Below are 15,148 nucleotides of genomic sequence, written 5' to 3' on the forward strand. Positions count from 1 at the left end.
TTGTGATTTTTTTCCCTTTAACTTGTAACCTATTGTTTTTGGATTATACTTTTTTTTTTTTTGCCTTAAATTAGGTACACTGTTTTTCTCCTCAAGTTTGTCTCAGATAGAGAATTATGAGCACTTTAGATGAAATTAAGAGGTTTATTTTCTTACAATCAAATGAACAAAATCTTGCTATAGGAATCATGCTGATCTGGAAGTCAGAAGACATAACCTTCTGATTCTGAATTTTAGTGTTAACTAAGGATCTCTTAATCCTCATCTGTAGTTCTTTGATGCTAAACTTCTGCTTTATTGCCAGCAGATTTATCAGAAGTATCACATAACAATACCAGCGCATAACCAACTACTGAAATACAACTACTTGAAATGTTTAAGTACCTTGTTTAAATGGGTGACCTCTCTTGTACTTTTCTTTTTCAGGCAGACTACAACATCATTTCCATCTATTCCCATGGGGAGTCTATACTCCAAAAATAGCATTTAGTTTTGGGTAGTCTCATAGCTTCTTCTTGACTCCCCCTTTTTGCCAACTTTTTCCCAATAACTTTGTACTGTAGAACCTAATAGGAGTAGTAATCACAGCAGGAAAAGAATTAGTTTGGCAATGAGTATCATGGAATACAAATTCTGCCATATTTTTTTTATGAAAAATGCCATAAAAATTAGCCTGTAATAGTATGTTTAAATTTATAAAGCGAAAATTACATAGGTATCCTTTTTGAGTCAGGCCAGGCCCATTCTTTTTTACTTTACTTACTGAATTTATTAAGCTTTATTATATTATATTTAATCCTCAAATAAAATATAAATTATTCTAATTATTTTATTGTAATATAAATTTGCAAAAATACATTGAATATCACAGCTCCTTTATGTTAAAAACATTCCTGATTTAGATTATGATCAAACTAAAATGAGCATCTTTGGCTATTTTAGAGTTCTAAAAGAATGTGTAATTATTACTTGATCTATTTTCATATTTATTTAGTTTCAGCTAACATTTATTTAATAATGCCTGTCAGGTGCCAGGAGGCACTGTCAAGTGCAGGCAGCATAATAAGGGCAAATTTTGTGATGGAATTTGAACCTAATATTTTAATTTTCTTTTTTTTTTTTTCTTTTTTCTTTTTTTTTTTTAATTTTTTGACAGGCAGAGTGGACAGTGAGAGAGAGAGACAGAGAGAAAGGTCTTCCTTTTGCCGTTGGTTCACCCTCCAATGGCCGCCGCGGCCAGCGTGCTGCGGCCAGCGCACTGCGCTGATCCGATGGCAGGAGCCAGGAGCCAGGTGCTTTTCCTGGTCTCCCATGGGGTGCAGGGCCCAAGCACCTGGGCCATCCTCCACTGAACTCCCTGGCCACAGCAGAGAGCTGGCCTGGAAGAGGGGCAACTGGGACAGAATCCGGCGCCCCAACCGGGACTAGAACCCGCTGTGCCGGCGCCGCTAGGCGGAGGATTAGCCTAGTGAGCCGCGGCGCCGGCCCCTAATATTTTAATTTTAAATTCCCTGTTTCCCTGTCTCCCATTAATTTTACCTGACCTACGTCTCTTGAATTTCTCCTTCTAAAATATTACAATAATCTGTTTTTTTCATTATTCTCCTATATTTAAATGACTGAATTTAAGTAATTTTCTTATAGGTTTAGGAAGCATTCTTTCTATAGCTGATAAGAAAAAAGTATTAATTTTTCTATAATTTTTGTGATTTGTATATGTTTGGAATTTATGGCATGCCTGTGAATTACAAAGTCAGAAATGTATAAAGGTAAATAAAGAAAAACATACACCATCACGGAAGGTAACTAAAGTTTAAAACCTCAATATGGTCACTACATTCTTCTACTACAATCTGTAAGACCCCATTTGATCTGTCTGCTTATATCACTCCTAACCCTTCTCTGTCCTTTTTAGTTACTCTTTCTGCTTTGCTCCATTCATACTGACCATTTGTTTTGCGTTTCTGGTATTTTCTGCCTTAAATGTCCCTGTGTCCTCATCTTATTGTCTCCTCTCCATAGATACTTTTCTTCTTCCCTGGTTTTACTTTTATTTCTAACATTCTAAGCACTTTTTTTCCACTTAGTTATCTTGTCTCTCCACCACTAGAATCTATCTGCCACAGATGGTTATGTGGCATGTAGTAGACACTCAATAAATATTTGTGGAATACATATTCACATATGTTGTGATGGTGTACTTTTAAAAAAAACAGAATCATGCAAACATGTTACTCTTTTTTTTCTCCTCCGAACTAATGAGTATTCAATTGATAATGATTATAAATGACTACATAATATCCTATAGTAAGTTTGTTTCCAGCTTGTCATTCTAAATAATATCACAATAAATTTTTCTTTGTATTTTGGTGCTTGTATTTTTATGGAGTAAGTTCCTTTAAGTGGGTCAATATATTTTCAGGCAGAAAATTTTCAAACAGCCATCAGCAATTCATGAATGTCATTTCATTACATTCTCACCAATATTTCTTAATCTTGATGTTTGTTTTTGGGAGCCTTTCACTGAAAAAAAATCAGGGGAAACCTTTCAGATGTCATATTTTTCTATAATATTAAAGATCCAAGATGATAGGGAAGTCATCACCATAAATGAATTACATATATACTGATTATCCCACATGCATGATATACTTTATAGACAGTTTTGAATCGGGATGATTCATATACTAGGAGCCTGCAAAAAGCTAATGGGAACTACATATTATCTTTCCTTCATTTTGTCTCAAAATTTTTTAAATAACCTCATAAGGAATTCTAGATAATTATATGGAAGCCTTTTCTTTCCTGAACACCAACCTATATTTGAAAGACTATCAGATTGAGATCTAAGCATTTTGTTGAGTACTTTAAAATTTTGATTTATATCTGGGAAAACGTACTTTTTTGATCTTTTGAAGCATTATTTTCTGGCCCATCATTTATGATTGAAGAACATTGGAGTTTGGCTTAACTGGTCTGCGTTGAGGTTCTGCATAAGTAACTTATTCCACATACACAAGTGTTACTTTGATTAGCACTCCTAATGTGAAAGTTGTGGTTTGTCAAAACTGTTGCTGAGAGCACTGATCTTTACAGTCATCAAGTTCCCCTACAGTAAAGCACCATTCAGTAAACATCTGTTGGACATGTGGAAGAGTCATTGTTCTGGAGTAATTTACCTGGTTGAACTATGAAATTCTCTTATAGTTAATTGTTTACTTTTTGGGACATTAACAACTAGATTATGTATTTTGCTGTTAGAATCTCTAGCAGATATTTTAGACCTGTGTTTTTGCTATGTTGATTTCAGTCCTTCCGTATCATTACTTAGTTTCTCCTTCTACCTTTTTTCTGATAAACATTCATGAGTTTTTAGGAAGCTATGTAGGACATTTTTAAAATGTACCAGTCCCACGATCTCAGATTTACACATTTCATTTTCTATTTATCACTTCTTACCTTATTAGTTTTACTCTGTCTAGAATTCTACCTTCTACAGTCCTTCCAGAGCTCTGCCTACCAATAGCTTGTAGGATCTGCTTATATCATACTTCTCTTTGACTATTCCTTTCTCCTTTCTCCTTATTCTCACCTGTACCTCAGTAGCTAAATGCATCTAGAAAATTACACTCAACCTTGATAAGAGTTTTACTTTGATTGTGTGAGAAGTAACCATTTGCTGACCAATAGTCACACAGTTTGCTGGCCCTTAGTACCCACAAGTTCCATATCCATAGATTCAACCAACCACTTCTCAGGTATACTCTGAAAAAAAAAATTATGTCTGCACCAAACATGCATGGATTTTTTATCAATATTTCTTAAATAATAACTGTAACAGCTATTTACACTGTTATTAGGTCTTACAAGTAATACAGAGATGATTTAAAGTATACAGGAATATGTGCATAGGTTATATTCAAACACTATGCCATTTTGTAGAAGGAACTTCAGCATATTCAAATTTTGGTATTTTGGGGGGTCATAAAACTGACCTCCACAGATACCATGGAATGTCTGAACTATCCTATTATGCCTACTGTTACCTTAATTTAGTCTCCCACTCATCCAGACTGCTGTTTTTCTCACTTTGTCATGTACCGTCAGCCTTCCAATACCTACTTTCTTTCACTGCATTAGTGAGAAAAATTAAAGCGTCAGAAGAAAACGTCCAAAGACATTTCCCATTCCACCTATGTACCCACCAAGAACAGCATCTGTATACTTCTAACCAGTGACTACATAAACTTTTGGTATCCCATCCCTCCATTTGTGTACTAGATCCTTTCGTTTCTCTTGACACAGAGGCATTGTTTTGGCATTTCTTTTATTTCTCTTATATTTTCCCCTTTCTTGTGGATCATACTCATCACTATACAAGCTTATTTCTCCAGACTTAGAAGATTAAAAAAACCTTCCTTTGACTCCTCCCAGCTCCCCATGTCATATTGTTCTTTTAGCCACAGACCCATTTCTCTGCTATGCTTTACAGCAAAATACTTTGAAAGAGTTGTCTATTTTGCCAATCTCCAATTCTTCCTTTCTCTTTCTCTCTCTCTCTTTTTAAAAGATTTATTTATTTGAGAGACAGAGAGAGACGGAGAAAGGATTTCCATCCAGCGGTTCACTCCCCAAATGGCCACAACAGCCAGAGCTGTGCCAATCTGAAGCCAGGGGCTTCTTCCAGGTCTCTCATGCAGGTGCAGGAGCCCAAGGACTTGGGCCATCTTCCACTACTTTCCCAGGCCATTTAACAGAGAACTGGATCAGAAGAGGGGTAGCCAGGACAAGAACCAGCACCCTCTTCCTTTCTCTTGAATCTGTTTCCACCAGACTGTTACTACCACAGATCAACTTAAATCTTGACTTTATGGTCTCCAAAGACTGTCATGGAGTTAAGCCAATGGTTACTTCATTGTTATATTGCTGAACTTAACAGTGTTTGACACACTCTCCACTTGGCATTTATGCTCTTGATTTTTCTCTTACCTCTCTGGATGTTCTTTGTCCTTTGATGGACTCACCTCCCACCCCTTACCTTTAGTTTTAAAACTTTTGGCTCATTACATGGTCTTCCTTCTTATCCTACCTAACTTTAAATATATACCAACTGAACCAAAACTGCTGTCTGTAGCCTAGACCTCTTTTCTAAAATCCACTCTCACATATCTAATATCTATTCACTATGTCCATTTGGATACCTAACTAGATGTTTCATAGTTGATAATATGTCCAGATATAAACTCCTAATCTTCGCCTACCCCAAACCCAAACTCTTACCTTCTAACTGCTCAGGCCAAAAACTTTGAAGCCATTCTTCATTCCTCTATAGTCCATTGTTTTTGGAAAATCTTGTTACCTTTGCCTAAAATTATGTCTAGAATCCAAACCACTTTAATCTCTTCTCTCCCTGGTTCACACCATTAATTTTATTTCTTACCTATATTATTGCAGTAGGCATTTAACTGATCTCCCTGATTCCATCATTACTTGCAGTTTGTTTTCTATGTAGTGTTCAGAATGATACACTTGAGGCCAGCATTATGGCATAGTGGGTATATCTACTACCTGCAATGCTGGCAACCCATATGGGTGCTGGTTCATGTCATGACTGTTCCACTTCCTATCCAGCACCCTGCTAATGGCCTGGTGAAGGCAGCAGCAAGTGACCTAAGTGCTTGGGCGCTTGCTACCAACGTGGGAGACATAGAGGAAGTTCCTGGCTCCTGGCTTTGGCCTGGCTCAGCTCTGATTAGCCTTCTGGGGAGTGAGCCAGTTGATGGAAGATCTCCCCCGCCACCACCACCACCCATAACTCTTTCAAATAAAAAGAAAACCTTAAAAATTATCCTCATCCTAAGGTGGTTCTTTATTTCCATCTAAGTTTAAAAAAAAGTCTTTCAAAGGCCTTCAGTGGTTGGGAACATCCTACCCACTGGCCTTGAAATCATTTGGTTTTACCCTGCCCAGGGAACTGTGATTGGGATTTGAAATTTGGTCAATCTTTACATAGCAGGATAATGTTTAGTTGATAATTTTGTACCCTGATACTCTTCCTGAAACGTATTTTCTATTCTCAACCACAGTAGCTTACCTGAATATAACATGGAAATTCAGCTTTTGTACTATTCTCTGCCTGAAATACTTAATATTCACTGAAATACACTTTTTTGAGAATTTCATTTATCACCCTATCTAAAATCCCACCACGTCCTCTTGGGCACACATTTCTAACTTGCTGCTGTTTTCCTTTTTTTTTTTTTTTTAAATGATTCATTTATTTATTTGAAAGAGTTACAGAGTGAGAGGAAAAGACAGAGACAGAGATTTTCCATCCCCTTGTTCACTTCCCAGAATGGCTGCAGGTGCCCAAATACTTGGGCCAACTTCTGCTGCTTTTCCCAGTCTATTAACAAGGAACTGGATTGGAAGTGAAGCAACTGGTACTTGAACCAGTGCTCATATGGGATGCTGGTGTTATAGACAGTGTACCTGCTATGCTGGTGCCTGTTTTCCTTTTTCACATTGCATTTAACATGTTTTAGCAAAATGTATCATGTGTAATCAGTATTCCATATCCATTGATTCTGCGTTGTGTGGATTCAGCTGTAGATCTAAAATATTGTTTTAAAAAATTGTGTATATACTGAACATGCAGACTGCTTTCTTGAAATTATTTAGTGAATAATACAGTATAACAAATACTTGTATTAAGTATTATGAGTAATCTGGAGATGATTTACTGCATATGGGAGGATATGTTTAGGATAAATGCAAATACACCACCATTTTATAAAAGGGAGTTTGGCATCAGTGTATTTTGGTATCCCTCAGGGGTCCTGAAACTAATCCCCCTCCATTATTGAGGGAGAACTGTTAATTTATAATGTTTCTATACCTTCCCCCACCTGCCACACCCTGCCCCCATATAAACCTCATTTCACTTACTGGGGAACTGCTGCTTGTCTGTGAGTGTATGTGCAGTAGAGTGAATAAAGGCTTTTAAGAAAGGGTAAAGTTGGGCCGGCGCCGTGGCTCAACAGGCTAATCCTCCGATTTGCGGCGCCGGCACACCAGGTTCTAGTCCAGGTCGGGGTGCTGGATTCTGTCCTGGTTGCCCCTCTTCCAAGCCAGCTCTCTGCTGTGGCCCGGGAGTGCAGTGGAGGATGGCCATGGGAGACCAGGAGAAGCACCTGGCTCCTGGCTTCGGATCAGCACGATGCGCCGGCTGCAGCGGCCATTGGAGGGTGAACCAATGGCAAAAGGAAGACCTCTCTCTGTCTGTCTCTCTCTCACTGTCCACTCTGCCTGTCAAAAAAAAAAAAAAAGGGTAAAGTTACAGTCAACCTCATTGTGAGTGGCAAAAGGAAATAACCCAACAGGTCATTTTCTAATCTAGTGCTCAGGAAACAGCAGCATTTGAAAGAAGCTTTTTTTGACAGAGTTAGTGAGAGAGACAGAGAGAGAGAATGGTCTTCCTTTTCCGTTGGTTCACCCACCAGATGGCCGCTACGGCCAGTGTGCTACGCAGATCGGAAGCCAGGAGCCAGGTGCTTCCTCCTGGTCTCCCATGGGGTGCAGGGCCCAAGTGCTTGTGCCATCCTCCACTGCCTTCCCAGGCCACAGCAGAGAGCTGGCCTGGAAGAGGAGCAACCGGGACAGAATCCGGTGCCCCAACCGGGACTAGAACCTGGGGTGCTGGCGCTGCAGGCAGAGGATTAGCCAAGTGAGCCACGGCACTGGCCAGAAAGTAAAAGCTTTTGTAAAATGAGAATTTTACAACTTAAGGAGAGGAAGTCCAGACTAAAGAAGTATCACTTGCAAATATAGATATATGAAAGTAAATGGGAATGGTGAAGTACAGTAAGAGAAGAGCCTGGGGAAGATTGGAAGACCTGGAAATCCAGAATTTCCCATGCAGTCAGTGAAGAGCCACTGAAGGTTTTTGTGGATGGAGTACAACTATGTATTAGAAACTATGGAGAGCTGTCGAGGTTACATTGGGACAGGAAAGGATTAGATTGAAGCCAAGAGATGAGTGGTGGGATTGAGCATTGCAGATTTTGGTATTCTTGAGGTGGAGACAGTTCCTAGAACTAATCCTCTGCAGATACTCAGTGGTAACTGTAATTTCCTTCCTTTTCCAAATAATCTACTCTTGGTAACTTTTAAAATTTTTAAGTAATCCATAGCCCAGAACCACTCACCTTTAACCCATTGAACCATGGCAGAGATCACCAATACTGTCTTAACTGCCAAATCCTCTTATCTCTTTTTCATTTCCTTTTTTAAAAGATTTATTTATTTGTTTATTTTTATTTGTTTATTTATTTTTGACAGGCAGAGTTAGCCAGTGAGAGACAGAGAAAGGTCTTCCTTCCGTTGGTTCACCCCCCAAATGGCCGCTATGGCCGGTGCTGTGCCGATCCGAAGCCAGGAGCTGGGTACTTCCTCCTGGTCTCCCATGCGGGTGCAGGGACCCAAGCACTTGGAACATCCTCCACTGCCCTCCCGGGCCACAGCAGAGAGCTGGACTGGAAGAGGAGCAACCAGGACAGAATCCAGCACCCCAACTGGGACTAGAACCCGGGGTGCCAGCGCTGCAGGTGGAATATTAGCCAAGTGAGCCGTGGCACCAGCTGAGATTTATTTATTGAAAGACAGTGCTACACAGAGAGGCAGAGGCAGAGAAAGAGTCCCTCCATCTACTGGTTCACTCCCCAGATGGCCATAATGGCCAGACCTGGGCTGCCCAGGAGCCTGAAGCTCCCTCCAGGTCTCCCACGTCTCCCTTGCAGGGACCCAAGGACTTGGGCCATCTTCTACTACTTTCGCAGGCCACAGCAGAGAGCTGGATCAGAAGTGGAGCAGCCGGGATGTGAACTGGCAGCCATATGGGATGCTGGCACTGCAGGCAGCGGCTTTTACCAGCTACACCACAGTGATGGCCCCTTTTTTCATTTCTTCCTGACAGACCTCTTTATCTGTGATGTCTTATCAATGTTGACCTCACCTTTCCTCTTTCATTGGTTGTCTTTCTCTACTTGATTTTGCCTTCCATAACTCTGTTATCTTCCTTTTTTTAAGATTTGCATAAGATTTTATTTATTTGTTTATTCCAAAGCCAAATGACAGAAATCTTAAGTCCATTTGTTCAGTCCCCAGATGACTCTAGGCCAGTCCAAAACCAGAAACCTCCATCCTTGTAGCTTATGTAGATAGCAGGGAACCAAATAGTTGGGCCATTTTATATCTGTCAGGAGCTGAATCATAGCCAGGTCTTAAACCAGTGAGGGTATGGGATACTGACTGCCGAGTGTACCACAATGCAGGCCACACTCTTCCTTTTAAATATTAGATATTTTCTCTTACACATAGTCGTTTTCCGTATATATATAAATATATACACAGCTATGAATTCTCCCCTCTAATTGACTTATTTTCACCTGCCTACAAATTTAGGAGGCTTCTTTGGTCTCCATGTTGATCAATATTTGTCTAACTCTGGGTTTTGAAACCTCTGTGCCTTACAAAGTTGGATTCCTTTTTATAGCTGTAGCATGGGATCTCCCCCAGAACCATATAGTTTCCCTAGGATCACTGAATTTCTGCCACACTCTAGTGAGCCCAAAAATTTAGTAAGATAGACTATGCTATGAAAGCAACAGCCGTGGCTCAATAGGCTAATCCTCGGCCTTGCGGCGCCGGCGCACACCAGGTTCTAGTCCCGGTCGGGGCGCTGGATTCTGTCCCGGTTGCCTCTCTTCCGGGCCAGCTCTCTGCTGTGGCCCGGGAGTGCAGTGGAGGATGGCCCAAGTGCTTGGGCCCTGCACCCCATGGGAGACCAGGAAAAGCATCTGGCCCCTGCCATCGGATCAGCACGATGCGTCGGCAGCAGCAGCCATTGGAGGGTGAACCAATGGCAAAAGGAAGACCTTTCTCTCTGTCTCTCTCTCTCTCTCACACTATCCACTCTGTCAAAAAAAAAAAAAAAAAAAAAGTCAACAGCCTTAAAGCTTAAAAAATTAGAAAAATACGTAGCTCTTAAGACTGAGCTTTAAAATTTGTAATCTAGCCTCCAGTTACTATTGCCGGAGGGCCAGTCCCTGTGTAGACTGAACTGTTTAAGCCCTAAGGCACTTGCATACTTGAGGCTGAGTCCCACCCACATATTGGGATCCACCCAGAGCCAATTAGCCCCACACCCTCATCTAGACCATATGGTTTTGGATGAAATTCTTTCTGATTTAAACGTTTTATTTAAAAAAAAAAAAAAACTTCCCTTCTTTAATATCAGTCATAATTAGCTCCTTCCGCTAGACTAGTTAAAAATGAGGCAGTCAAAAACTCAACCCCGGCCAGCAGCATGGCTCACTAGGCTAATCAGTCCTCCACCTGCAGTGCCGGCACCCCGGGTTCTAGTTCCGTTTGGGGTGCCAGATTGTGTCCCAGTTGCTCCATTTCCAGTCCAGTGCTCTGCTATGGCCCGGGAGTACAGTGGAGGATGGCCCAGGTTCTTGGGCCCTGAACCTGCATGGGAGACCAGGAGGAAGCACCTGGCTCCTGGCTTAGGATCGGCTCAGCGTGCCATAGCAGCCACTTGGGGTGTGATCCAACTGAAAAAGGAAGATATTTCTCTCTCTCTCTCTCTCTCTCTCTCTCTCTCTCTCTCTCTAACTCTGCCTTTCAAAATAGAAAAAGAAAAGGAAAAAATAAACAATAAAAAAAAAACCTGTATGACCCAAAAGTCTCTAACTTAACTTGCTATTTTGACTCCACAAAACCATTTCCTTTCTTAAGACTTCTCTGTTCAGATACGATATAGATAAGTACCAGTTTTATTCGTAATTCTGAGTTGGAGAGGCTGGATATATACCTACAAGCACAGTTGCTTTGGTATGTTTTTTATGGTCCACCCTTTACCCTCCCACTCCTCCTTGCTCTGTTCACTTACCCCATTCTGCAGAATCACAGCTAGACAGAAGTACAGGCTCCTTCACTGGAGTGCATGTGGAGAAAACACGTAGCAAAGACAAGTTACCTGCAGACAGGCTGTTGCTTCGATTTAGCTGCAGTGAGCTGAGTCACACTTGCCTGGTTCCTCCTTTCAAACTCACCAATCAGATATTACTCCTCCACCCTCTCAGTGAACTAGAGAGTGAAGGTTGTCTTTCTAGAAGGAAAGGAGCTCCTCTACTGATCTTCACACTGGAGCTGTACTTAGAGAATAGCACAGATTCCTAGGGGGTACTAGGCAGGCAATGTCTGCATTTTTAACTTTCAGATATATTTTTTCCAGATGTATTCTTTTTTAAAATCTATCTGCCTGAAAAGTATTAGTGTTCTAGAGTTTCCCTTTTCAGGACAAGGTTTATCTCTCACTCAACCATATGCATGCAATGAATGGTTCATTATCTCAGGGTGTGGAAACCTCCCAAGGTGGGCCAAACCTCTTCAGATACCTTAACAGTGATAATTTGAAAAGGCAAAACTAAAGAGTGTAGCAGAGACCTGGAAAATGAAGTTGTACTTTTTCCTCATGAAAAGTAGATCAGATTTCGTTTATGAATTTGTGAGGACTGTTTTCACTAGTTAGGATATTCTGACATTTTTCATGAACTGAATATCTTTGTTTTGACATGTTTTTACACATAAGAATGCTAGATTAAGGATAGGAAATACATAGATTTTAAAAACAACTTTTAGAATATAATGCAAGCAAAAAGGAGTTTGAAGTTGATTTTTTTTTCTTTATTTGACAGGTAGAGTTAGACAGTGAGAGAGAGACAGAGAGAAAGGTCGTCCTTCCATTGGTTCACTCCCCAAATGGCCGCTACGGCCGGCGCTGCGCCGATCCAAAGCCAGGAGCCAGGTGCTTCTTCCTGGTCTCCCATGCGGGTGCAGGGACCCAAGCACTTGGGCCATCCTCCACTGCCTTCCCGGGCCACAGCAGAGAGCTGGACTGGAAGAGGAGCAACCGGGACTAGAACCCGGCGCCCATATGGGATGCTGGCACCACAGGCGAAGGATTAGCCAAGTGAGCCATGGTGCCAGCCCCCGAAGTTGATTTTCTACGATGGAAATCTAAATAGCGTAAGGTGATATTGGACTTTCAAACTTATTTTTAATTTTTTGACATTAAAAAATGATACATGCTCTTTTTAACAAGTAAGAACAAGGTACAGTGAAACAAAGTAAACTTCAAAGTCACCATCTTCTTGCTATCTCTTCTCCAGTTCTACCCTACATTGGTAATTTCTGTGAAGCTTTTCATTGGTCCTGGCCAAGTCTTTTCCGTTTTTATCTACAAATTGATGCACATAAATTTTCTCTTTTCACTCTCTAAATGTGATCATTGGCTTAAGATGTACCTTTTTGTTTTTCTAACAAATGTAAATGGTGAGCATTTGCTCATGCATATGTTGATAGTGTTTTTCAATGACTGGTATTCTGTGATTGTATAATATTAACTTCACCTTTTCCTCCAGTTGATGGACTTACCTTGTTTCCATTTGTAGGTCATTAAAATCAGTTTTGCAATGAAAATAGTTAAACCATTTTTTTCTACCAGAGATGGTAATTTTATAGAATAAATTCTTAAGATAAACAGTTTGGAATTTTGATATGTGGCTTTCAAATTTTCCTAAACTATGACTGCTTTTACCCATAACCTCGCAGAACTCATTTTCCCAAACTTATACTGGTATAAATGATGTCTCCTAAAATTTTGTCGAAGTAATACACGAAAGTTATACCTTGTTGTTTTAACTTGGCATTTCTTTAATGGCCAGAAAATTATGTCTCCATCATTTACTATTTTAAAATTAGGTTGTGTTTTATTGTTGATTTGATCTTGTTATTTTAAAATATCCTGTGCCCTTAGAATAGTTTGAACACAATATTGATCAAGCAGTAGATTCAACTAGAAGACTTTGCATTTTATGGTATCCTGGTTCCTTTATGATAAAACAACATCATGAAACTTTGTCTCCAGGGTAAATTCCAGTGTTGTGTTTCTGTTTCATTGATCCTTTTAACAGTTAAGGGAAGAAAGCCGGAGGCTGGCTTTGGCTGCCAAAAGAGAAAAGAGGAAGGAGAAGAGAAGAAAGAAAAAAGAAGAACAACGAAGAAAACTAGAAGAAATAGAAGCCAAAAATAAAGAAAACTTTGAACTCCAAGCTGCTCAAGAAAAAGAAAAGCTTAAAGTTGAAGGTATTTTCTCTAAACAATAATCCAATTTGTTTCATGTAATACATTCTGTTCTAAATTACAGTTACTTAAGTATCAGTTGCTTTAAGGTCAAAATAGACTTAAGTCATTGTGTCAGTGAGATATTTTTGTGCTTTTTTTCCTTTTTTTTTTTTTTTCAAAAAATTTATTTATTATTTGAAAGTCAGAGTTAAACAGAAGGAGAGGTAGAAAGAGAGAGAGAGAGAGAGGTCTTCCATCCACTGGTTTACTCCCCAGTTGGTCGCAAAGGTCAGAACTGAGCCAATTTGAAGCCAGGAACCAGGAGTTTCTTCCGAGTCTCCCAGGCGGGTGCAGGGGCCCAAGCACTTTGGCCATCTTCTACTGCTTTCCCAGGCCACAGCAGAGAGCTGGACTGGAAGTGGAACAGCTGGGACTTGAAGCAGCATCCACAAGGTTTTATTTATTTATTTGAGAAGTAGAATTACAGACAGCTAAAGGAAGAGACAGAAAGGTCTTCTGATTCACTCCCCAGATGACCACAATGGCCTGAGCTGGACAGATCCAAAGCCAGGAGCCAGAAGCTTTTTTGGGTCTCCCACGTAGGTGCAGGGGCCCAAGTACTTGGGCCATCTTCTTCTGCTTTCCCAGGCCATAGTTGAGAGCTGGATCAAAAGAGGAGCAACTGGGACACAAACTGGGATGCCAGCGATGTAGGTGGAGACTTAGCCTTTTGTGCCACAGCACCAGCCCCCTTCTTTGACTTTTTAATTATGAAGAATTTCAAACCTACAAAAAAAAAACTGAAAATAAGATGAGTTGAACCTCTGAATACTTCCCAACTAGGTTTACAAAATTGTTAACATTTTACCAAGTTTGTTTTCCTTGTTCTTATCTAAATACCTGTATACATTTTTTTCTGAGCCACCTGAAAGTAAATGGCATACATCCTGACCCTTGAACCTAAATATTCTTCACGTTACATTCTAAGAATGCCATTTGTTTACATAATTCTGTTTTTTTTTTTTTTTTAAGATTCATTTATTTATTCCAAAGTCAGAGTTACACAGAGAGGAGAGGCAGAGAGAGAGAGAGGTCTTCCATCCAATGGTTCACTCCTCAGTTGGCCGCAACGGCCGGAGCTGCGCCGATCCGAAGCCAGGAACCAGGAGCTTCCTCTGGGTCTCCCATGTGGGTGCAGTGGCCCAAGGACTTGGGCCATCTTCTGCTGCTTTCCCAGGCCATAGCAGAGAGCTGGATCGGAAGTGGAGTAGCTGGGTCTCGAACTGGTGCCCAGATGGGATGCCAGCACTTCAGGCCAGGGCGTTAATCTGCTGCACCACATCACTGGCCCCCATAATTCTGTTTTTAATATCTAAAAAATTTTGTGGTAATTTCATAATATCATATTCAGATTTTCTGGAATGAGGGAATCATTTGTAACTGTGGAGGAATCACCCCTGACTAAGCCACCAAACTTATGCAGACAGTATATGTGTTTATAAAAGTTTCCCAATCCTGCAGGCTTTCATTTTGATTTTTCTTAAATTTATTTTGTTTATTTGAAAAGCAGTTTTACAGAGAGAGAGGTCTACCATCTGCTGATTCATTCTCCAAATGGCAGCAACAGCCAGGGCTGAGCCAGGCCAAAGCCAGGATCCAGGCACTTCTTGCGGGTCTCCTTCGTGGTATGGAGGCACAAGCACTTAGGTCATCTTCCGCTGTCTTCCCAGGCCATAGCAGAGAGCTGGATCAGAAGTGGAACACTCGTGACTAGAATCCGTGCCTGTATGGGATGCTGGTGTGGCAGGCGGAAGCTTCCCTGTTACACCACAATGCTGGCTCCCATCAGTTTGAATTTTCAAAAATACAGAAAAGTATAATGATTGGTACAATAATCTTCTATATATCTGTATGTCTCCTTGATTCTTAAAATATTTTGGAACAAGGGTTCTGTCGG

General features: G+C 40.6%; 1 protein-coding gene across 18 annotated transcripts in view; it reads left to right on the plus strand.

The window, feature by feature from the left end:
* The window catches only part of ANKRD17 (ankyrin repeat domain 17), a 187,593-nt gene that overhangs the window by 138,631 nt on the left and 33,814 nt on the right, over window positions 1–15,148 (plus strand). For 17 of the 18 annotated variants that reach the window (XM_051820219.3, XM_051820220.3, XM_051820223.3 and 14 more), the window contains one exon: window positions 13,041–13,212. In XM_051820219.3, the coding sequence (XP_051676179.2) occupies window positions 13,041–13,212 (172 nt within the window). Of the gene's footprint in view, window positions 1–426; window positions 2,372–13,040; window positions 13,213–15,148 lie in introns of those variants that run through there. The other variant, XM_089302650.1, reaches the window with a different exon arrangement.

The sequence above is a fragment of the Oryctolagus cuniculus genome, chromosome 8 (assembly GCF_051225735.1).
Source record: "Oryctolagus cuniculus isolate XC-2025 breed Fujian yellow rabbit chromosome 8, ASM5122573v1, whole genome shotgun sequence".
In the NCBI taxonomy this organism is placed as follows: Eukaryota; Metazoa; Chordata; class Mammalia; order Lagomorpha; family Leporidae; genus Oryctolagus; species Oryctolagus cuniculus.